At 45.7% G+C, this 23,423-nt stretch overlaps 1 protein-coding gene across 1 annotated transcript in view; it reads left to right on the plus strand.

Moving 5' to 3' along the window:
* znf407 (zinc finger protein 407) overlaps positions 1-6,691 on the plus strand; it is a 113,579-nt gene extending 106,888 nt beyond the window's left edge. Inside the window, exon 10 of the mRNA XM_053880740.1 lies at positions 5,268-6,691. Within this exon, the coding sequence (XP_053736715.1) occupies positions 5,268-6,070 (803 nt within the window). The 3' untranslated portion in view covers positions 6,071-6,691. The remainder of the gene's footprint in view (positions 1-5,267) is intronic.
* Positions 6,692-23,423: the final 16,732 nt, after the last annotated feature.

Here is a 23,423-nt window from a genome sequence, read left to right on the forward strand (position 1 = left end):
CGGCTGTCCCTACCAGACAAAGTAGCGGCATCACCAGGGGGACCTCGGCTTGCCTGCTTGTCTGTCTGTGGCCGTACACTCAAAGGACTCACTCATGGCTGAACGTTTCAGGTCGAGGTCACAGATGCAGGTTTGGGTGATCATGCACAAATGCAAATTATCTTTGATTTTATTCAGTATATTTTTAATTTCACCAAGTCCAGCTGCACAACTTTATATGTTGTGATTTCATAACTAAAGCTTCCATGATGATGGAGACTAAGATTAGATTGCATTGCAGTCATGGGTGGAAAATTTACAGTCAGTATAAAGAATTGTTGGTCTGTGATCTTTGTAGCATAAACAGTTCGGTCATCACCAGTGTTAATGTGTGAAGAGGATCATCTTAAATTGGATCATTGAGTTGTCAAATATTAAAATGTGATTAATCATACTTAATAAAACTTTTCATTAATTAGATTCATATTTTTTATTTTAATTTTCTTTTAAATGAAGTCCTTCCTCTAAAAATATATACAATGAAAAGTCATTTCTAATGTTGTTGTTGCCTCAGTTGTTTTTAATAATGCTGCTATACTGAATTATGATAGCAACATTATGATAAAAAGATTTGGATGAGGAGGAACAAATACTTGAATTGTGTGTACAGTGTCATGCTAAGGACAGTGCAGTAGCCTCCATGTTAGCAAATGCTGGCAGGTTTGCTATTCTAGGATGGAACTGCTGTCCCTGTCTTTCAAGTTAAAATATTGATGCTTATTAGATGGCTGTCGTTGTTCTATACACATACATCTAGTATTTAGAATGACAGACATGTCCAATGGTCAACAGGCATTCAGTTGACATCATCAGGGAGAGCCATTGTCCAGTGCGAGACAGAACCAGCCCAAATAATAGCTGTGTGTGTGTGCTCTTGTGTGTGTGCTCTTACCATCTCACTATTGCCATCATTGAAGGTAATTGCTTAATGAAAAGATTCTAAAGGGTTTGGAGGTGCCATAGTGAAATTGATCGCCAGCGTTTTCATGGTCCGGGCTTTGACCTGAAATTGATATTGTGAGCGAGTCTTTCAGTCTTCTCTTGAGATGATTTCATCGTCCATAATTGACTTTGCTTGCTGGGATGCTGATTCTGTTTTTCTTTTTGCGAATGGCGGATGATGGTCACGCGAGCAAATGCAGGTCACGGTTTGGCTTTAAATTCGGCTTGAGCAACTGGGCTAACCAGACAAGACGGAGAGGGTTTACCTGCGTGGTTGCATGTGCGCGCAGGCGAGCCTTTGCTGTGAGGTGACCTGTGTTACAGCAAGCGTAATTGATTGTGTGTGCGGTGGTTGCTCAGTGTTAAGGTTAATTTCTCTAACTGCTGGTAAGTGCCGTCTGACCGCTCCCCTGGCGGCCGCGCCGAGCCGAAGTAATGCCACTTAGAGGCCCCGGGGCCTCCGCCGCCGGCCAGCTCATTGATCCGATGATCAATAATTGCATCTGTAGCAGACACTGAGCACAGAGGCCTCGGCAGTGACCCGCACTAACAGACTCATTCTTGTCAGACGTGGAGTCACGCCGCACAATTGGTTAGCAAACTGCAGTGTCGGGGATCACTTAACGCTCCTTAACAGGCTCCACAGGAGTCACCAGCCAAATCAAGTTGAGTGGAATTTCACCTCATCATTTCATGTGTGTGAGGTGATTTCACTTTGGAACATTTGAGAGGAGCTGTGACTGTCCTTGCTTCTCTGTTACACGCTTCCTTCCCTTTCTCCTTCAAGCCTTTAGCAATCAGTTCGGCGCTGCAGAAATGCTTTACTGAAGTGTCAAGTGGAGAGGTCTCGCATTTTTCTACAAAAAGACTCTGCTGAATTGGGGATGAGTATCGTGGTACGTTGTCACATGTATCAGTCCATATATTATAATTATTCGCTTGTAAAACATAGCCACCAATTGTTCCTTTGTCCCTGGATTTTATTCTTCTCAGTAGGGATGAGCGATATCGACAAAAAAAGATACATTTCGGCAATAACTATGCTTACCACGATAAATCCATTTTCATTCTATCCCATGTCTTGTACACACTACAGTCTCTCTGTTTCGACTGTTTCATGATGAAAATTATTACTGGAGTTTGTCTGCAGCATCATTATTTGTTTATGTCTAAATATAACAGTTAGCCAAGTGTAGAGATGAGAAATTCAATGTTTCATGTCTCTTGTAGAACTAGTTTATTTAGGGGTTAAATTGAGCCATCTGTCTGCAGTATCTCAATAAATGATCATTTAGTCATATTCTATTCTCAAAATCATGATACAAACTGTTAGTCCTTTCTCTTGTGTGATGAAAAACATGTTCACAATTCTCTCTCCTAAAATGGATGGGTTTTTTTTTATGCCTTATTGAATATCTCGTGAATACTTTGAACGCTTTAGAATTTGTTGATGGTCCCTAACTGATGCCGGGTCGTAGCATTAGCACTGCCTGTGAGAGTGTGTCTGCGATCAGTGAACTCTAATAGGGACGCGGAAGAGGACGCCGCGCTAATACCGGAGCGGAGCTCCATCCAATATCCAACTATTTTCACCACGGTGTTTCGCCGAGCGGGAGAACTGCATGTGTTGATGTCAACCAAAACAGACGACCACATCAGAGAACCTATGACGACCACTCCATCTAATAAAATAAACACAGATCCAGAGACTCAGAGTCGACCAGAGTCATTATCCAATGTTTCCTGCACAGTTGTCACACGCCGATGTGTCTGTTCAACGCCGCGGAGTTGGAGAGCGTGGCGCGGTCTCGTCTTGTTCACATGTGCAAGTCCAATGCAGCGAGCGTCTCACGTGTTCATCGTGGAGATTGTGTTTGGCGGTGTATCGTGTACGATAAATTATTGGCCATCCCTACTTCTCAGGGAGCCTACATCTTGTTCAGATCTCAGCCAATAGCAGAGCCTGCCCTCTTCTCTCATCCTCAGTCAGTCAGAACATTCAAAACACATATTAAACAGGCATCAACCTCTTGCCGGGACCAAATCACGCTGTTCAAATGTTGTTCTTCCACCAGGAGTGCAGGACAACTGAAGAGATGGGATGTGCAACATTAACTTGATTCACTGCCGCGGCGACTGAGTGACACTCCATAAACCTCAGCAGGCCACCACCGGGACCTGCCAAACAGCACCCTGGGCTAATGTGACACACGCTAGCATATCGGCATGCCGCCCCCTCCGCACACTAATAACCAGCCGCAGGGTGGGAGGTTCATATACAAATAAATGCATTGGGAGACTTATTATACCGACACATGCCACCAACTGACCTGAGCACTCCACCCACGTGCCGACAGCTTGGGAATTGAGAGATTCACACAAGTGGATTAACATCTTCACCTTCGCAAACTCCACAGAGCTCAAGATACAATCTGGTGTTCACGCTTTTTTTTTTTTTTTTCTGTTTATTCCGAAACGCACACACTGGTTCGAACAGGTTTTATGATAATGTAGCAGAAACTGCTCAGAGATTGAGTCATTGTCTCCTGCTGCCGACCCTTCTCGGCTCGCAGCATTTTGGCGTAGGCAGCCGGCATCGGCCCCCGTAGCTCAGTGTAAACAGGTAACCTCTGCTGCTGAAAATGCCAACTTCCTTCAACGCTGCTGACTCTCTCCACACACTAACTACATCTCTTGTCACACCAGACACAAATAGTCTGAACTGATATTTACCACACAGACTTGTGGCCTTTTGACTGCAGTGTGCAGCTCCGTGTATTTCCTTTTATTATCCGTGTGCGCTGCATAGACCGATATCTATCAGCGCGTACAGATAGAGAAGGGATAAGTGAGGATTTTACTTCTTGCATGTTACTATGAAATGTGTGCAGAAACATGTTATTTTTATCAAGACATTCTCACTAAACAGGCGTCAGATTTTCATGTCCACTTTTGCATCCCGGAAAACGGCCCAAAGTCGGCCTTGCATGTTGGCACATTATGTGCTCAGTTGAAGCACATGTTTCATCCCCCTGAGCATGTTTGCTATGGGCAGCGCATTGGATTTAAGGTTGGTTGGTGGTTGGACATCTCTCCAGTCACAGGTGCCATCAGTGAAGGATAACCTGTTCTTTAGGACAGTCACGTGGGGCAAGAAAAATTGAAAAGTTTATTGAAACAGCCTATTGTCAACCTGCAACCTGTAAGGCTGATGTCGGTGTCAGCCTCGGACACAGGTCTACTTGCAAATAGTCGGTGTTTGACACCTTCGGAGGGAAAATGTTCACAGTGCCAAAACACTTTCTGGCGCCAAGTAGAGTAGATTGCTCTCATTTGAATATAGGAGGACATATCTGACTTCATTTTTTGGATGGAAATTTTAAAAATTGTGGCAACAAATGCAAGTGCGACATGGTGGTTTTGGCCTGGAAAGCACACATTTATAGGTAGTCTGCCTTTAGGGTCGTCCTCTCCGTTGGAAGTGCGGGCTATAGATCGCCAACCTTTCTGTTTGAATTGAATTTTTAATTGAACCAGAACTCAAAGATTGTTAATGTCTTCAAAATGCTGCTAATATTACTTATTTATATAACTGTATCCAAGGTCAATCGCACTGAGCCAACATTTTATCAATTTCATCAAATGCAAAGCATTTCTCAAATTTTCTTTTTGCTATACTTATAAATTACAAATAAAAGTTAGACTCTAGACAAAATACAACGCTCTCCCTTTTGGTTATTATTGGCTGATGTGAGCATAGACCATCATAGTAGGTGGTGTTTAGAAGCTTCCAGATCAGCTGTTAACATTTTATCTCTTTGCTTCATACAGCATGTTGAACGTCAAACTAGAACACTGATCTCCGTAGGTCATGATCTCGACATGCTTTGGAAGTTTTTGGTGGTCTGTAGAACAAAACCCGCACTTTGAATTTAGTCTTCCAACTAAGTGTTTTGCAAAAATTCAGTCCTCCATCTAGTGCTGTCCAATTCCCAACTGTTTGGACCAAAGTATGTTTTCACCTTGTGATCAGAGAGTCAGTGAATTAGCCGTGACCCTATCCCACCGTACTTTTCTGTTTTCCCTCTTGTTCGGAGCTCATATGTGTGGTATTACTGGTGCGTCACATGCAGTTTGTATCTTCTTTCTCTTGAATAGCTCAGCTGGGGATTCTTGTCTCCCCACCCTGGGTGTCCTCCACCTCAGGGACAATTATGACTGGGATTGATCCAGCTGTTTCAGATTTGTCCGATAAACAAGTGAAGCTAATCTGTGGTCTTCCTCAGGTATCGTGTCCAAGGCCTTCGACTGTCGTCTGCGGGGTCAGGGGGCCTCATTTGTGGAAACGGAGACCTTGACTTCGCCACCCCGTCCGCCCACATCTGCACAAGAAGACTCCATCCAGCAAGTCATTATCATCCAGGGGTATGAAGAGGGAGAAGTGGCTCAAACCCTGGAAGAGTCTGCTGCTGCCACGCTGCAGACCCTGGCCATGGCTGGTCAGGTGGCCGAGGTGCTGCATATCACTGAGGATGGGCATGTCATCACCTCAGGCGCAGAAGTTCCAGCCGCGGCGGCGGCTCACCTGGCCGGTACAAGCACAGAATATGTGGTGTTGGATTCGCAGGATGCCCAGGAGAAGCTGAAAGGCCTGACTAGGAGAGCCACGGCGGGACAAAGTCATCCACCCTCAGAGTCGTCCACAGCTCTGGACGCTCTCCTCAATGCTGTCAGCGAGATCGGCCACCAGGAGGAGATCCGGGAAGAGGAGGAGGTCATCCCTGAGATGCTGACTCCTGAGGTGGAGGTCTCCACGCAGAAAGAATTGCAGCCAAAGGTCATGAAAGCCAAGGAGGCAGCGCCTGAGAGCAGTCAGGAGGACATACAGGAGGTGCTGAAGCTGGCGGCCTCTCAGATGATGAAGGACGGGCTCACCCAGGTCATCGTCAATGACAAGGGGACCCACTACATCGTGACGGAGCTCCAGCTGGAGGAAGGAGTGTTCCGGGAGGCTGCAGTCGGTGATGGAGGACAGCCACAGGTGGAGCAGCAGGAGACTGAGGAGATGGTGGTTTATCTGCAGGGGTAGTTTTGGCTACCTTCATTTTCAGGTTCATCTTTGATTTGAGTCGTCCCATTCGTTTTTCTAGTTTAGTTTGACCATATTTTTCCGTCTATTTTACCTGATTTATCTGGTGCCGATGACTTTCTTTTGCATTCTCACTGTTCATTTCCTGTGCTATATTATTCATGTGGCTCCTTGGAAAGTCTTTATTCATGAGTTTTAACTTTTCCTCCGCTTCTGCTTTGATCAAATGACAACTCATGTTGCTTTTAAAAATCCCCTTGCTCGACTAAGAGTGATGAATGATCTTGCATAGGTTGACTTTTTTGGTGGGTGCCAAACGGAACCAGGTTTTGATTCAGAATTTCCGAGGAAGTCACCTCCAGGAAGTTTGATGGAAATGATCTGATGGATTCAGCGAAGCGGCTGGATCGGCGATGGATTGTGATCTATTGATATATGTTTCTTTTTTTTCTCTCCTTTTGTTTCATGTGGCAATTGTGTCTTAATGTTCTTTGCCTCTGTGACCTGGAGCCTCATCCACGTTCTGGTCCAGTCATAGAGGACAAAGTCATTACTTGTTTGATGATCCTTCCGCTTTTCATTGTAAATGTCTTTTAGTTTCTGGCAATAAAGGTTTGGCCAAATTCTGAACTCCTGTCAAGTCCAGTTTTGTGGCACAGTCGATGTGAAGGCACACCATCCATGCATCAGCTGACGGTGGCCATCATGCCTTGTGATCACTATTAGCCATTATCGTGGCCATTATCATTATCGTCCTCATGATCGCCCTCATTCTCCCTTCCGCGTCCCCCATCAGGCCTTTTCTGTTCATTGCATATAACACACTCATCCTTTTTTTCAGCCTGCAGTTTTCAAGCACTGGAGGGAGAATCAATATTCATTTAGGCCTCTACACAGGCCCGACTCACTGATGGAGTGAGTGGGAGAGCAGGATGACGGCTGCGAACACAATGGGCCATCGCGGAAAGTAGAGAGAGAACGCTCTCGTACACTGGGAGGGCATCAAAAGATCATCCCTTTAAATACACACACACACGCACGCACGGGCGAGTAGGTTGGCTGCGAGGAAAAGTGGTGGACGAGTGGGCAGCAGAAGTGAGAGGATTACAGATGGATGTTGAGAGAGGTGAGGCCGGAGAGAAGTGAAAGAGCCGCCGAAATCCACGCGCACACCGAGAAAGACGTCTGTAATTGTACGGAACACCTGTCGTTCTCCTCGCCTCGCGCTGCACTTACGGACCGCAGTTGTGTGTTTCTGCTTCTGTTCCGAGGCGAAGCAAGACAGTTTAACATGGGTCAGTGCGTGAGAGAGACAGGCTTCCAAAGTTAGACGCAGTAAACAGAACAGATCTTTTGGAAGCTACTGTGCACTGGCAAGGAGTGGGGGGGGGTTAAATTCCACACTTAAATCATTGTTCAATCCTTTGTCTGAAGACTGATTTTGCTTTTACGGACGTTATGAATCTGCTAAACATCAGGTGCGTGTGCATGATTAATGCTATAGTTTTGGGAAAATGAATAAATTATCGACTCATGAACTGTAAATATTGCAGTATATAGTCTCTCCGAATAATGCCATTACTGTGTGACCCACACCCATATTTTTTGTGATTTGAAATATGTATATACTTAATATATTTTGAGTTTTAGTGTTGTCCTGGACATTATTATCATGGTAATTACAGTTTTTATTTTTTTTTAATGTAGTTTATTTTATGTACACATTCACATTCAATAAGCAGGATTTTCAAACAGCTTTTACTTTGAAATGACAGGTGAAATTGAGTTCTAACTTCCTGGGTGTCTTCCACAGGACCATTGAGTTGGATTTTCTAAAACAGTGAGGTATATTTCCGTGCCTTTAACTCGCATTACATGAGCACTGTGGAACTGCAGAGTTTCGTTTTCAGGTTTGACTCCGGTCTTAAATGCCAGTTCAATAAAAAAAAATACTCAACACTATCGGAAAGTAAATGTTTAATTTAAAACTTCAAAATCAATGATATTTATTTCGTTTTTAACACTGATTTTTTTTCTTTCTTCCATTCCTTCTTTTCAACATTGTATTTATTAATTTATTTGAATCATCAATTCCATTTTTAATCTTAAAAACGACGTCTGTTCCTGTCAGCACTCTTCACTATTAAAGCATATGTCTGCCTTACATCCATCCAGAATAGATGATCTTTGCAGTTTCAGAGTGCAGTCAGTTGAAGTCCTCTGAGGTGAAACCTGCCAAGGTCACTGAAATGTTATGTTGCGCTCACTCATCTGTTTAGTTCTTCACTGTAACGTTTCGATGGTCGCCTGGTGAGTAAATCCTGGACCTTCTGAGCTCAACAAAACAGACTCAGGTAGGATTGCCTGATTATAATTGTTGTTCTGTGCAAATCTTTTTTTTTGAACTATGACGACTGTAACATCTTCCTTCTCTGTGTTTTTCCTCTCAACCAAAACGTCCGCCTGCACTCCGTCATGTCGGTCCAGCGGAGAGTTGGAGCCGGTGATTGTGGGCTGCGCCGTGCGCGTCTCAGCCCTGCATCTGCCTAATCAGACTGGGATGTCTCATTATTGAGAGCAGCCGGCCGCTGGGGTGACATGCAAGCAGGAGAAATTAGCAGCTGTCACCCAGCGATGAGTTCATTTCCTGATATGCTCCGGCTCGCCGCGGCCCTGCCGCTGACGGAAACCTGCCGCTGACGTTTAATTGGTGAGCGGGGAAAGGGCAGAAGGAGGAACGGGTGACGTGGGAGTTGCAGACTGCGATTGTTATGTAGATGACTTTATGGCTTTTTATTTACCTGAAATTAAACTTCTCTATCATTAACCACTGACTGCTGTGTTGTCTGCCTGCTACCCTGAAATGTGATGTTACACTTGTTTGGCATTGACTTCCTGTCCGACACGACTTTTAAGGCGACATATAAAACGCCATCTAAGCTTTTTATTGAGGATTCTAGTTGGGTTAGGGTTTCCTCTTAGGGGCTTTTCACACTACGGGTGCTGTCTCGGGGGTCCGATTCGCCCCCCGCTGTGCAGCTTCGCACCTCTGCGCCTGCGCAAAACAGCTGGTTTGTGACCCACGACAAAGCACGTCTCAAGGAAGTCGTCATGAGCCACGCGACAACCTATTGACCACCAACGGCTTGACTTCCTTATTTCTCTGTCACTTCTTGTTCACGTAGTTTCCGGCATCTAGCGCTGAGTCGCCTGAGGCGAGAAGCTCGCCGCCCGCTGAGCGTTTCCCGAGACAAAGTGCTTGCTTGTGTTCACATCTGGGACTTCTGAGCCGACAGAGCTTTGTCTCGAGACAGAACCCGTAGTGTGAAAGCACCCTTAGAGGAAAAACCTCCTCAGAACAAGACTCTGGGTGGGCAGTCACTGCTCTATCAGGTCATGTGACACAATAGAATGAGGACCGAAGAAAGGGCATCGGGATAGTTCCACTCCTGCTCCCGGGCGTAGGGGAATGCAGGTAGTGACATCAAAGAAGCCAACTCCACCCCTTACTCCAGCGACGTCCCAGAAAGACAACGCTTGGCACCTAAAGTGTCAGCAGTACCAGGTACCCAAGCAGCCACCCACACCTCCAGGCTGAGAACACACCAGGGGGATGTCTAGGGAGGCGGGCAGCCAACGGGACTCACAGGATCTCAACACCTGGTCAAGACCTAGGCATCTGTAAAGGGTCAGAAAACTACAGAACGACGAACTGAATGTTGGACCTTTGATTGTAAATATATGGTTATTGCCCGTACAACTTGCATTCATGCGGAGGGAAGGAGTTTAGGAGCCAGGAGTTTAATACAACAAGTATGGCCTGTGTGAGGGCGTCAGAGGAAGACAAACGTGCCTTAAATAGGCAGATGTGGTTATAAAAAAGCTTCAATTTTCAAGGTCTGCTGTTACTTCTTTTACATGTTGTCGCTCAAGCACAGCATATTTATTTTAGATAAGAAGAAGCACTGAAATGAAAGTGACCCAGGTTAAAGCACAAACAGGAAAAGCTCAACCCCGCGGCTCCTCTCATCACTCTCCCGGGGACGACGGAGAGAGACGACAGCGTGGAAGCCTCTTTCTTTCTCTGCTGTTTTTTTGTGAGTATGACAAATAAAGCAATTCTGTTTAGTCGCCATCTATAGGAAGCATCTCAGCCTCGGGATCATTTTCTTAATGTCTCCTCTATTAGTTTCCGTCTTCCCGTCGGCAGTATTTGCATGCCTGCTGATACGCTCTGCTTGCGCGGGTGTCCTCGGGGGTCGCAGGTACAATTCTATTAAGCCCCGACTTACTTGTTTTGTTTCCTGTCCGCCCGCCTGTACATGTGCTCTCTGGAGTCCTGCATCTGCGCGACATTGATAGCACATGTATGTGTGCAGGTGGAGTTGTCATTTTTGTTTGTACAAATCAATAGCGGTGCGGCGTTTAAGGGACGCCGTGGTTCAGTTATGGTTCACGGGGCTTATTATGGGAGAGCAGAGCAGAACGGGTTTGGAGGGGTGAGGGAGGGAGGGAGGGGGTCTGGTACAGCCTGGCGTGGTTCTTCTCCTTTTCTCCTGCTGTTTCAATGTGCCCGCGTTTGTTTCTTTGATCACACTAATCCCTGCCGAGCCCACCCCACCAGCCTACTCCTGGTCCCCCCCCCACCCCACCAGAGACTCACACATCTCCCCGACTGACTTGACACACATCAGGGCTTCACTCCACTGTCTTCAGTAGCTCAAGAAAGTTTTTCGTAGCTTAAGCTACTCAATAATTTAGCATGATAGTATTAGAGCACGGCACTGTCCGCAGGAGGTTAGCAAACAGGAGGACAATAATGTGAACATGCCATTGACCCATTCAGAGTTTGTAAAGGGTGACGCATAAATGGGTGCGCGCATCTTTTGGCGACCAAGTACAGTTGTTTGTCAGCTACATGAGAGGGCTACCGACAAATGATCTCAAATTTCATCTGCAAAAACTCACACTGGCAGATGAAAAAAGCTTCCCAGACCCGTACTGCAGTATCCTCTCGGGATTAGTCCTTGGTTAGTATCCAGTTTCTGACAGTCTATCAAGAAACAAGGAGACATATTTGGTGCTGTTTCTCGAAAGAATGTTCACTTATACCTGTATGTACAGTGGATGGAGCTAAGAGCCAATTTCCAGCGCCATATTCTGCGTGCATATTTTCTCTCATGACTGAAAATGTTCCCTTTTGCAACAATGTAGGGTCAAAAAAAGTGGTTGTGCATCTAGTAACTGCTTAAATTCGGATTGAGTCGTGTTTTTTTTTTTTTTTTAATGCTTCTGATATGTTACAGCCAGCATGAAGGGTGTAACATACATGAGAACAGTGAGACTTAAAGCACATTTTTTATTCTGGTTGAAGTTGAGAGGAGTGGAAATATGTGAGTAATACTTCCATTACTGTCCTAATGTAGAATTGCAACCCTTTGGGGACAAAACAAACTAAAAGAAAACTTCCAAGTTGTCATTTTCTACGGTGACAAACAGGCCAATAGATGACCATGTTTGCCGATGATGTAATGATCTGCACTGAGTAAGTCGGTAGAGGTATGACTGAGATGTGTGGTCATAATATTTAGGGATAACCAGCAGAAGAGGCGGGGACTGACATGATTGACGGAAGAGCCTCAGCAAGAGTGACAGTGACGCTTTACAGAACAGTGGTGAGTCCTGCTGTGATGACTGGTTCCGAGACAGCGGCTCTGACACAGAGGCAGGAAGTGGCACAGTGATGAAGGACACAGTTTGCAGAGCCAGACAGCAGAAACCGACAACTGTGGAAACCAAATCAAAGCACTGAGCAGCAAATACGAGCCCCGAATGACACGTTGAGACCTGCCGTCGAAGGTGGTCCAGAGCCTTGAAACTTGCGTGACAATACCGGGACGAGAATGTTAGCAATAGCACTCCATGTTCCTCCAGAATCCTTAAAGGTTCTTAACGTGTGCCAGACCAAAGCGAAGCAGCAGGAAGGCCACTGACTCCACGATGCACTTCATTTATCCAGCAGCGTGATTGAAAAGGGATCTGATTAGCTCCCAGTGATGAGAGAGCAACCTTTCAACCTTGAACCAGAATCAGCTCTAAGTGCTTTAATGAGGAAGACAACACTGAGGAACACTTGAGCCCATGTAAAGAGAGGCTTGGAGCAGGAAACGCTGGTGCATCAGTGGGAGGTTTATTTCTTCTGCCGCTCTGGAGGAAGAAGAAAACAAAACAAAACTTCAAATCGCACTCTTTTCTCCAGAGTGGGAAAAACGTTCTGCTTAAAATCCAAAAATTAAACAAATTGACGTGTCGGATTTTACATCAGCAGGCATCAAAGCGTCACTTGTGCAGTCTGGGCGCCGACGTGTCGCTGTGTTTAAATAGCAGATCTTTACTGTCAGCCCGCGATAGCACCTCGCCACGTAGCTGCGGCAGCCATCTGCTTGTCGTCAGCGCTGCCACACAGGGGTTAATTCTGTTGGTACATTCATTTTAGCAAAACAAACAGCTCGACAGATGAAGACAAGTTTAGAAAATCAAACCGGTGTGTTTTCCAGAATTAAAAAAGTTGACAGTTTGGAGTTTCTCACGCCAACGGAAGGAAATGCTGAAGTCAGAAGTTTTCTGCTGTAAATACCCACCTCAGCTCGAGTCCCATGCTTGGTATAATGCAATGAGCATTTGAACCTGGTGCTTTAGTCAGAATGTGCACGTAAAGACTTTCCTTTAGAAGGTCCTTTTTAAGTTGACACTTCCGTCGATTACTTGTCTGGTCACAGTAACTAGATTCGAGTTACAAATTCAATTCACAAAAGCAAGAACCATTTCTTACCCTTGGTGTTTCAGGAAATGACGTATTTGCTTCTTATGTCACCACCACAAAAAATGGACGGAAGAAGGAAGCAAAAGCAGAAGAATATATATTTGTCAAGTGTCGACCATGTGAGGGCAACAACATAATCTCAACCGCAAAAAAAACTCGACATCCAACCTGCTTAAAAAAAGGCAGTTCAGCACGGTTACACAGACAAGTGAGAGGTTATACAGTGCGATTCCTCGACTTCCACTGCCGGGTCCGGCATCTGTGAATGTCTAAAATCTGCATTTGTAATGTCCAACAACAGCCACAACCAGAAAAGATCTGTGAGCTTGACACTGGCTCCCTATTTGTACAGATGACTCTCCAGTATTTTGCTGTATTTTGCCACAAACATTTTCAGCCAACACGGAAAGATTTTTTTTTCTTCTACTTTTTTCTTGTAGCCTGAACCATGTGGGTTATACAACGGCACGGCTAATATATGGATTTTTACAGGCTAAAAAGGGCGTCATGCTGCCAAACTATTGAGCCTCATCACAGGAAACCGATGAAATCACAGGTATTTTATTGAGAAAGTGCTGATTTCACCCACGTGTCCAGAGCTCCGCCAACAAAGCTGATCTCCTGGAGGACCGGAGACAACAGCTGAGACCGGCAGTGGTGTCAGAACTTTGGACACACGGGTGGAAACAGTGCATTTTGAGTGCTTTAATGTTCGGTAAATCAAGGATGTGAGGTTTCTACAGTGTAGACAGCACCACTGCACCCGCAGATTATAGACAAGTGCTTCTTACGTATGGACAAGATCTACAGTGGTACCTCGGTTCTCGACCACAATCCGTTCCAGAAGGCCGTTCCAGAAGCGATTTTCCCATTACAATGAATGGAAAAAGAAATAATGCGCTCCAAGCCTTAAAATAGTCTTTTGTAGGAGTGAATGTAGAGTGTCTGCTGCAGGTGGCTGTTCGTCTATGTGTGTAGCCGCTGCATGTGGGAGGGGTTGCCGAGTGAGTGACGTCTCTCCAGAAGTGAAGAGGTGCCCGGTGCGTGTCCAGCTCTGAATGTGCGCTTCTGTGCAGTTTGGCTGTGACAAAGTCATAAACCAAGTCACGCTCTGTCCCAGACTCGCCTCATCCTTGTCCCAGCTCCAGCCCACAACAGGACATCAAACCCTGGAGTGTGAGCTCCAGCCTCGGAGGTGTCGAGAGCGAGCACCTCCCCTGTGACACTGTATTAATGTGAAGAAAAAACAGTCAGTAAATGTAGCTAACGGGCCACGTCTGCATACAGAGGCAGCGTTATACACAATAACAAAGCGCGTCGTGGGTCAGCTGATCGGTCCGTGCACGTTATGGTTTTTCCATCTTATTTCGGGGGCGTTTGAGTTCTGGATTTACGTTCGAAATCAGAAGCAAAAGAATCTCGAAATTTCTGTTCCAACTTCGATTTGTTCAAAGTCCGGGACGTTCGATAACCGAGGTACCACTGTATTTTCCTTCTTAAATTTAGCGGGTGTGGCTAATATTCTGGTGCACTATGTAGTCTGGAATGTACAGTATTTAGGATATTTACATTTAAGAAATTCAGATAAATGATCTAAAAGTTGGCTTTAAAGTGACTTATTTTTAAAAGCCAGCCAAACCCTTGCGTGTGTGAGTGGCGAGAGACCCTGGGCCTGTCAGTCACTCGAGGGGATGTGTATTTAGAAGAAGCTGATGCCAATTTGAGAGCACTGCGCTAGCTAAACTGTGGAGCCAGAACATGACAGTCTTATAAAAATATGGAGGGTTCATGTTGAAGCTCGGTATAATGTAATGATCCAATTTCAAGTCTGAATGATGCACAGAGTTCCTTCTTTCTCTGGCTGATCTCATTTGCTGGATTGAGTTTTAGTGTCACTGATATTGGATTAGATGTCGCGGCAGTCTGGACTCTGGAGTGTCACTCAACGCGACTGATGTTCCAGGCCGAGTCTCTCGTCCCCCGCCACTGGTCACCGTTTCCGTCCTCTCAAAAGATCCAAGCCAGACTTCCAGGAGCTCGGAGAATAGAACCATTGAGAGGATTTATTTTCCCGAATTGATCTTAAACGTATCTGAGCCTGTTATCGTTTCTGCTGCAGGTACATGGAGGCATTTCAAAGCAGGACATAATTGCAGTGGGCTTCCGTCCTGCTCACCCCGACTGTCTGCCTGTTAAACATCTTGCATGGTGAATTGAGCCCCACATTTGTGAAGTGTAGCCCTGAGAGTCCCCTGGTGGCCCCTGCCTTGCTGTAACAAGCAAGGGGGGGCCCCTGTGGTAAGTGCTCTCCAGGGATGGTGGCTGTGATCCGGCGCTCCCGGGGGTCCTGTTAATTCCTGCTCGGCTCAGGAAGCCTCACCACTCACCACTGCTCCCTGGCTCCTTCCCGCCATCTCCTCCTCTTCCTCAGCAGCCTGCCTCCTGGTTCTCTCACGGCTCCTCATGTGGAAGGTGTGCTGTCGACAGCGGGCTCTGCCCGTCTCATTAAGAGCCGCTGGACTCTGTGACAGGGACAGAGAGGCGCAGATCAGTGGCAGAGCAGGGAGAAACCGTCCATTAACCAAATCCCGCTGATATTTGGTTGATATTTTTGGTGGAATGAGCACCGTCTCCCTCGGACACCCTTCTGATCTCACTATTTATGTCATTTCGCTTGCACTCCTCAAGTGTTGTCAACGTACTTCTATAGACTTCACTATAACTTTAGTCCACAGACATCCACATTACCATTAAATCACATACTGACAGTGATCCCAAGCAGTGGAAAGGATCAGTTGCCTGTCGGTTGACTTTTTCATGCTCACTTTTTTTTTTTATTATTTTGGAACTAAACTGTGAGTAAAACTACAAAGTGATGTGCTTATGAGGCTTCATGAAACAGAGCCCACTGGATGGCACTTGCAAGTCTAAAATCCTTGGAGTTGCCATAGAGAGTAAAGTGAGTAAAGGGCATCTGTGCTTTACTCACTGTGCACAGACCTGAAGCTCCTGATCATATGAGGACGGAGTTGTACCAAGTGAGATGAAGTTCATCAGGAGCACCACCCCACAGCAAAACCCGAACCCTACTGTCTTCTTTTTAATTTGAAACACTGCCCACAGCATCAGAATATGCCATGAAATGTGAAACCTGCTTCATTGTGTCATTGAGTGTTGTAACTTCTCCTGGGTCTTCATCCTTGTCCTGGCATCTCATACGTGATATTACACAACCCAACAAGTTAACAAAACCGAGGTTGCATGAGAAAATGTTGAAATGAAGCAGCAAAACCACACCTCAATATACATAGATGTTTGGTTTAGTTTGCACATCCTCCTGTAAGAGATGGGGATCAGTTGAGTGCTCCACTAGAGACGCTGCCTTCCTCTCCTCCAAACAAGACCACACAGCCATTGACATAGAAAGACAGCAGATACATAACATGTTAAGTGGTCAAAACCTCTGAACCTATCAGCCTTTGTCTATGATGCGGTTTAATGCTCTGGCGTCAGGTTCAATTAGGCCACTCACCAATATTTTCTTCAAGATAAGAGCAGTGTCTGACTAGTTTAACAGTAAATTCTTCTGCTGATCCAAGCCCTGGTGATCTTTTCAGAATCTCCGCCTGAGCCTCTGCCCTTCTCCCCTCTGAGTCTTTCCGCTGTTGCCCTGAGCCTCGGCTGGTGAGGGGCTGCAACATGAGGCGAGGGGACGCACTCTGGTGTAAGAGGGTCGAGTGGAATGGGGAGGCGGGGGGTGAAGGGACAGAAGGAGGGAGGCTCCCGGATCAAGCAGGGCGACTCCACGGGAGTGATAAGAGCGAATAAGCTGTCAGCGTGGGCGTCGGATGGGCCTTATTGTTCATATTTAGATGGAGGAACAATGGCGAGGTGTCAGGCTCCTATAGTTCATAATCTGCTGATGCTGACCAAGTGTCAGCGTGATCCATGAGCACAGAGGCTCCTGAATCCTTAAGCAATCCCCTGTAGGAATGTCATGGGGTAGAGTACAAATGGGACAGCATCTGCCGGACTATAGATAGATAGGTAGAGCAGGAGGGAGGGGAGGAGAAGGAGGGCAAGAAAGAGGGATAGGTGAGGGGAGACGTGGCCAACCAGGACACAAAAGTGCTAATTGTGGAGAAAAGCACCTGGAAAGAGGGAGCGATAGACGGAAGGATGGGGGATTAAACATGGAGCGGAGGACGGCGGTGGGAGAAAAGAGGAGGGGTGCGTGTGTGAGACGAGGCCTTTCGCTGTGTGAGCTCCCACCTGCAGGTGAGACAGAGCGGAGAATGGCCGTCAGATTAGAGGGGGCCCCCGAGAGCTCTCTCCCCATAATGACGGCTTGATTCTGGGCACAGCGACGTCCCAAAGACGCCCGGCGCTCCCCGCAGCCGTCACAGCCGCTTCTCTGTTCGCCGGCGCGCTGCCCTCACGTCGCCGCCGCAGCTGTGACACATGACAATTAATGCTGATTCTTTGATGGAGATTTTGAAGGGATCTTATCAAGCTGGAGTGTTTGGTGACAGCGCTTTGAAGTCTTGCGAAGAAGGCGCGCTCAGCTGCACACACTCACACACGCACTGGGGGTCACGTGTTCGGCTGGCATTCTCCAGTGTGTCACAATGGAAATGCCCCCCCAGGCATTCTTCATTTACTGTCACAGCCATTAGACGTGGAAGGGGAGAAAAATAAGAGATGGTATCAGTAACGCATGAGCTACAGTAATTAGCCTCCTGATGCACGCCGGCGCGCGTGTTAGCGCTGGTGTGTGTGTGTGCGCAGAGTGGAGATGCACCACACACAAACCAAGCCCACATCTGCTGGGGACTCTCATCAACAAGGGCTGCGTAAAGTGGAATCACAGTTTTCAGGGCCAAGTCGCCGATTCTCTAAATTATATATAATCGCCAATGACTCACTGTGATGCCGTAAACCACTCTAATGCCTCACTTAGTTTACTAGCTGACAGCAGTTGTGATGGGAGCAGCATTATAGCTCCTGCCAAACATCCAGATCCAAACATGTTCAGATCCACGATCATGTCAGTGTGTTTTTCTAATGGACCATCAAACAACAAACGTATCCAAAGTACACACTGATGGGGTTTGGGGAGCAAGTACTGGCTCCAGAATGGGGTCAATGAAACAGGTCAATGACCAGAACAGCTTTCACTTTGCCTTAGTACCAGTGATGGGCTGTTGAGGCTTCATGAAACAGTGTTTTCAATTTCAGAAGTCAGTAGGTGGCGCTCTTGGTTTGATAACAGTGTGAGGTGTCATTCAAATGGTTGTTCAAATCTTTAAGAGCAGAGAGTGCCATCTATTGGGCTTCAATAATGTGGACACTGTTTCATGAAGCTTCATGAGACCATCACATCAGAATCTCTCACCCTGTCCTCTGCTTCCTCTTCTCTCAAACCTACAAACCTCATGTCCTCCTTCACCACTTCCATAAAGCTCCTCTTTGGCCTTCCTCTCCACCTTCTACCTGAATCTATTACGCCGTAATAAGGTGTGGAACTGAGCTCAACTTCGGCTTTGGCTCAACACAGCACTGTTGTCAATGAAAATTCACACATACAGATACCACGTTCACACAGAGCCTGCATCAATGATCACCTCAGACAGTACACGAACACTGGTCTGTTTCACCCAAATTTCCCACCTGATGGCCGGAACCTGGAGTCGGAGCTGCCTTGGACCGCGTGGTGGAAATTTTGACTAGCGGTCGATCACTTACAAGGCATCGTTCACAACCTGCGCATGGGTGAGAAAGTGAAACTCTGAGGGGAAGATCGAGGCTCACGACGGCAGGCACCAATGTTGTTGTTGTGATGAATGTGATGCGCTGCAGGATTTGTGTCATGCATGAACTCATCTGAGCCCACACCACTTGGGTGGCAGGTTTCAACAGAAAGACGTCAGATTGAGTGGACATGTGCTCCATGTAAACGGCCCCTTAGTCTCCTGCCCTCAACATTCGCCATGGAGAGCCACAGGAAGACCATCACCCAGCGCCGAGGATGGAGAGCCAGCCTTTCCCACTCCCACTCCCACTGTTAGGGAAACAATCTTCTGAACACCATCATAAACTTACAGGACAACATCTTTTCATACGCTGTAATGTTCCAGCAGTTCTAGAAAATCAATATGGCTTCACCCATTCAACCACGTCGAACGGACTCAACGGAGTTGCCGCATGCGTTTGCAGCATCAACCTCATCGAGGAGCTCCTCGGCACATCTGCCCTCAGGGAGCCGGTTCAGGACCGCGAGGAGCCTCATGACCCACTTTGGCAGAACATTTATAGCGACAGCTGATGTGATGTGTTGCGTGCACAATAACATCAGGACAAGTATTAAAACATACTCAACTTACTGTACTTTTTGATTGTTATTACTCAGCAATGGATCCTTTATGAGACTTTTTTAGTTCTGGCCTGGTGTTAGATCATATGTGTTGCTCTGGGCTGCATCTGCCTCTATATGTGTGTGTGTTTATGTACACAAGCACATGCATGCTCGTCGTGCGTCCATTATATTGCGCTGCATTGTCACATGACACGGGTGAACGAAGGAATATAGACTGTCCCCTGAAGCCTTTCATCCCACAGTGTTTCAAGACGCTCTGTTAATGGCCTCACTGCCACCAACAAGGTTAGCTGTTCACCACCTTTGTCTGGATGTAAGCTAAATAAAAATAAATGCCTGAACAGATGTCAATGGAATATTTGTTAGCGCCCCCCCTAATTTACCATCTCCCCCTGACTGCACAACACTTGACTCATGGAGATGAACTATTTCTAAATGGTTAGTAATTGACAGGATTCCAAGCTCTGGTGAGTCATAGCACGTTTCCCTGTCAGCTGTCCCCCTATTTTGGGAGTCAAGAGGACAAGAGCATCTCCCCACTGTCGGGTCCGTCCCAGCCATTCAAATAAGTCTCATCACATACACAAGCGTGCGACCTCTGCTCACACATCCCTGTTACGGTGGCGCTCGGTCAAACTGGGTCTTTTTACCCAGCATGCCTTGGGGTCTCTCTCTAACGTTCCTCAGACTCCACACATGACCTCTGTTAATCTTCAAGTCTCATGGACCGCCGTCCAAAGCAAACACTCGACAGTAACAGTCTGACGCGGTGAGTGACGGGGCGGAGAGTTTTTCTTCTCGCTGCTAAACGCTGCTGACGCGGCGGAGAGCTGATCCAGTCCAGTGTCACAGTCCCAACGGCTGAGCCTCGCCCTGGGTAATCAGTGAGGAGACCCGCTCTCTCTCACATACAGGAGACCAGTCATTTTTTGGTGGTTACAGGCTGTGTTTTGGTCGGATAATATAGAAGGTCAAAGTATGTTGAGCGGTTGAACTTAATATTTTTGTTCTATTGTTGCATGCATTGCATTTGTATAGAATACGAACTTGTTCTTCATCTTTGTTTTGGACATTTTTTTCACAAATATATACAAGACTGAATCAACACAATTATTTTCAGTTTAATTCAGTTTTAATTTAATGTAACAGTTTGCTCTCCAGACAACACGGAACCTTTATAAGTGCAGGAGTTCCTGGTCCACTGATCCCACTGATGCACAAGACACGTGGCAGCTAGGATGATAACAACAACAACAAACATGGAGGAATCCCTGAACAAAAGCAAACAACAGCTTCTGTTTGCTTTTGTTCAGGGAGGTTTTTCACTACATAATGGCCAGTTTCCACTACTCTGAATGTATTTGAAATTCTTATAAGAATACTTTCAAGACACTAAAAGAGCTTTAGTATTTTTTTATATTTTTATAAAAATATATTTATTTAATTATTTTTATAAAAACTTGAATATATCCACCATCGTGATTTATTGTCAAACTGATGCAAAATTAACAATATTTTGTTGTTTAAATGTATGTATGGGTCCATCATTTGATTCAGTCATATACCAAATTCATTCAAAAATGTGGCTTCTTGTGGCAAATATTCATATACCATTACACTGCGATTAATTGAGATTAATTAATCACAAATTCTCTTATTAACTAGATTAATTTTTTTAATCGAATCTCAGCCCTAAGTTAAAGCAAACTCATCTTTTAAGTTTTACTTTTGAAGCAGCGAATAGCCTTTGCAAAGAGAAGGTTTGACAGGTTTGTGACACACTCATCTTTTCTCCTGAGCTGCTGTTGATGCTGGTAGATGTCCACCTACTTCCACTGTCGACTCTGCTCCGCCCTGCGAGGGCTGGAGGTTGAGCTGCGCAGTCGTGTGATTCCGCCTCCTTCTCTCTGATCATGGGCACTAAAAGAGACGTACTGTGTCCGGCCTGGTTCGCCCCCCGTGACGGACATTTTATTGGAAACATAGAGCTTCAGGAGCAGCTGTAAACTGTCAGAACCAAAACAAACCAGGGATAAAAAGTAAGTTAATAAAACCCTTCACTGGCTGTTCCTGGTGACAAACTGCATCATATAATCATGTCCGCCTCGGAAATGACCCCGACAGTGGTTGTTCCGGGGTCTCGATCCTCCGGATTTTGCTTCCAACGTGTCTCGTGGGCGTTTTAATGGCAGCATAGCTAAAACGTACGCAGGCCTTTTGCCTTGGTGAGAAGTGTGTCAGCTGGAGCGGCGAGTCAAACATCACTGCAGGTGGGTGAGAGGGAGGAGAAGAGGGGGTAAGTGAGGGGGACCCTGGAGAGAGAGGTGTGGAAAAACAGAGAGTGGCTACAGTTGAGTTTTAGTTTGGGAGTTCTCACGTCGCCTCGGGCTGCACTTTAGTGACTGCAGGGCGGATCGACATTTGCATCAGACTACATTTCTTCTGAGGAAGTCCGGCCTGCATCGCTGTTTGGGGACTCGGTTTTGCATCAATTCATAAATCCCTGTTCTTGCAGAAGTGCCCGCCATCATCAGCTTCTTCAGACTCACTGTGAGAAAAGCAGTCACAGCTTGCTTAACCAAGTCTGCTACACTGTTAAAAGCATTCAGTGTTTACTCAGTTATCAGGAGTCACCAGTCAAGCGCCTCTTTTCTGTCCAAATTTACACACATACTCACTTGCTGTAACTATCTGTAACTACAGTGTAACTTACTGTAACTAGCTAAAGACTATATCCACTGTGATGACAACCTTGATACAGACATGCCCACCACATGTAGCTTTTGTTTTGGAATTCTCCAAAACCACCCACGACTTCACGTGTTTCGGCAGTTTTTGTAATTGTTTTTTTCTTTTTCCGTTGTAAAAAAAAACCAAACCTTTTTTTATTCATGTGAAAGCAGCTTTGTAAACATGTACTAAGACACTTAAACTTATGAACAACTCAATTTGCAATGTCAGAGTATAAGAAACCTGTCTTGTCATTCCTGAACATTTCTTCATTCTTATGGATTTTCTGTCTGTTTTTGGTCTTATTTTGTAACTTGTTGTTGTTTGTGCTTTGCTTCTCTTTCATCCTATCATGATATAGCAGCTCTTTGTTTCCCAGGTGTTGTGTTTCCCACCCTCTAGCTTTTACTGCAGTGCTTCTTTTTCAGCCGTTTAATTATGCTTCTCCATTTGTTTTTACGAGAAAGCAATGTCTTTTTCGCAGCTTCACTACAAACTGGTGGAGGCAACTCGTTCAAACTGAAGTACAACGTTGGGCCGTCTAAGTGAAGTGTTAAAGATGAGGGATAATTCTGAATTGTATGTCTGATATTGTGATGTATAAGTTAGGCATTAAATACTCTTCAATGCTTCAGTGGTGAAGCTTCGATATTTTGGTCACAGCTGAAAGGATAATGTAAAGCTTTGGTAATTATGTTTGTTTTTGGGTGATGGGAGGAAACCTGAGTTCCCAGAAAAAAAAAGCTGTATCTAGATTAGGGGTGGCCAACCAGTCAGAGCCACGTTGTTTTACTGTGTTGCTGAAAAGAGCCACATCCTACAGATATGTAAGGCTCACCTCACACAGCTGGTCACGTGACTTAGCGGCAGTATAGCGGTTAAAGCACATACCTGTGTGGCACTAGGTTGCCGTTGTTTCTCGTGCATGTATTTTTAAAATTCATTAATTTTACCATGATCCTCCTCGAAATATCAAGTGGCGTAGATAGAAATGTGTGTGCCATTTATTTTTACTTCAATATTTTTTTCACGTGGCTCAAGCCACCGATAACGCTGCAGACTGGAGCGTCTCATCTTCACTCCACTGAATTAAATGGACTGAACGATCAACAATGAATAGTAGGGGAAACACATGCAACACGTTTAGTTTAGGGAATGACAAAGTCATGTCAATCGTGTCGAACGTGGATCTGATGATGGTCCAAGTCTTGGGACTGCGTCTCAAATCGGCATTGAACGTGTGACAAAGTTCATTTTTTATGTTTCAAAGTTTAACATCAGTCTTTGAGCAATATTTAGATAGATAGATATTTAGCTGGAATAGCTCTTACTTTTTCGTCTTATTTCCTGTATAAATGATCATCTCAACAGCAACTTGACCAAAATCGCAGCCAGTTCGGCAGCTCATTTGGTGAAGAGCCGCA

Source organism: Synchiropus splendidus, chromosome 12 (genome assembly GCF_027744825.2).
Source record: "Synchiropus splendidus isolate RoL2022-P1 chromosome 12, RoL_Sspl_1.0, whole genome shotgun sequence".
Lineage (NCBI taxonomy): Eukaryota > Metazoa > Chordata > Actinopteri > Syngnathiformes > Callionymidae > Synchiropus > Synchiropus splendidus.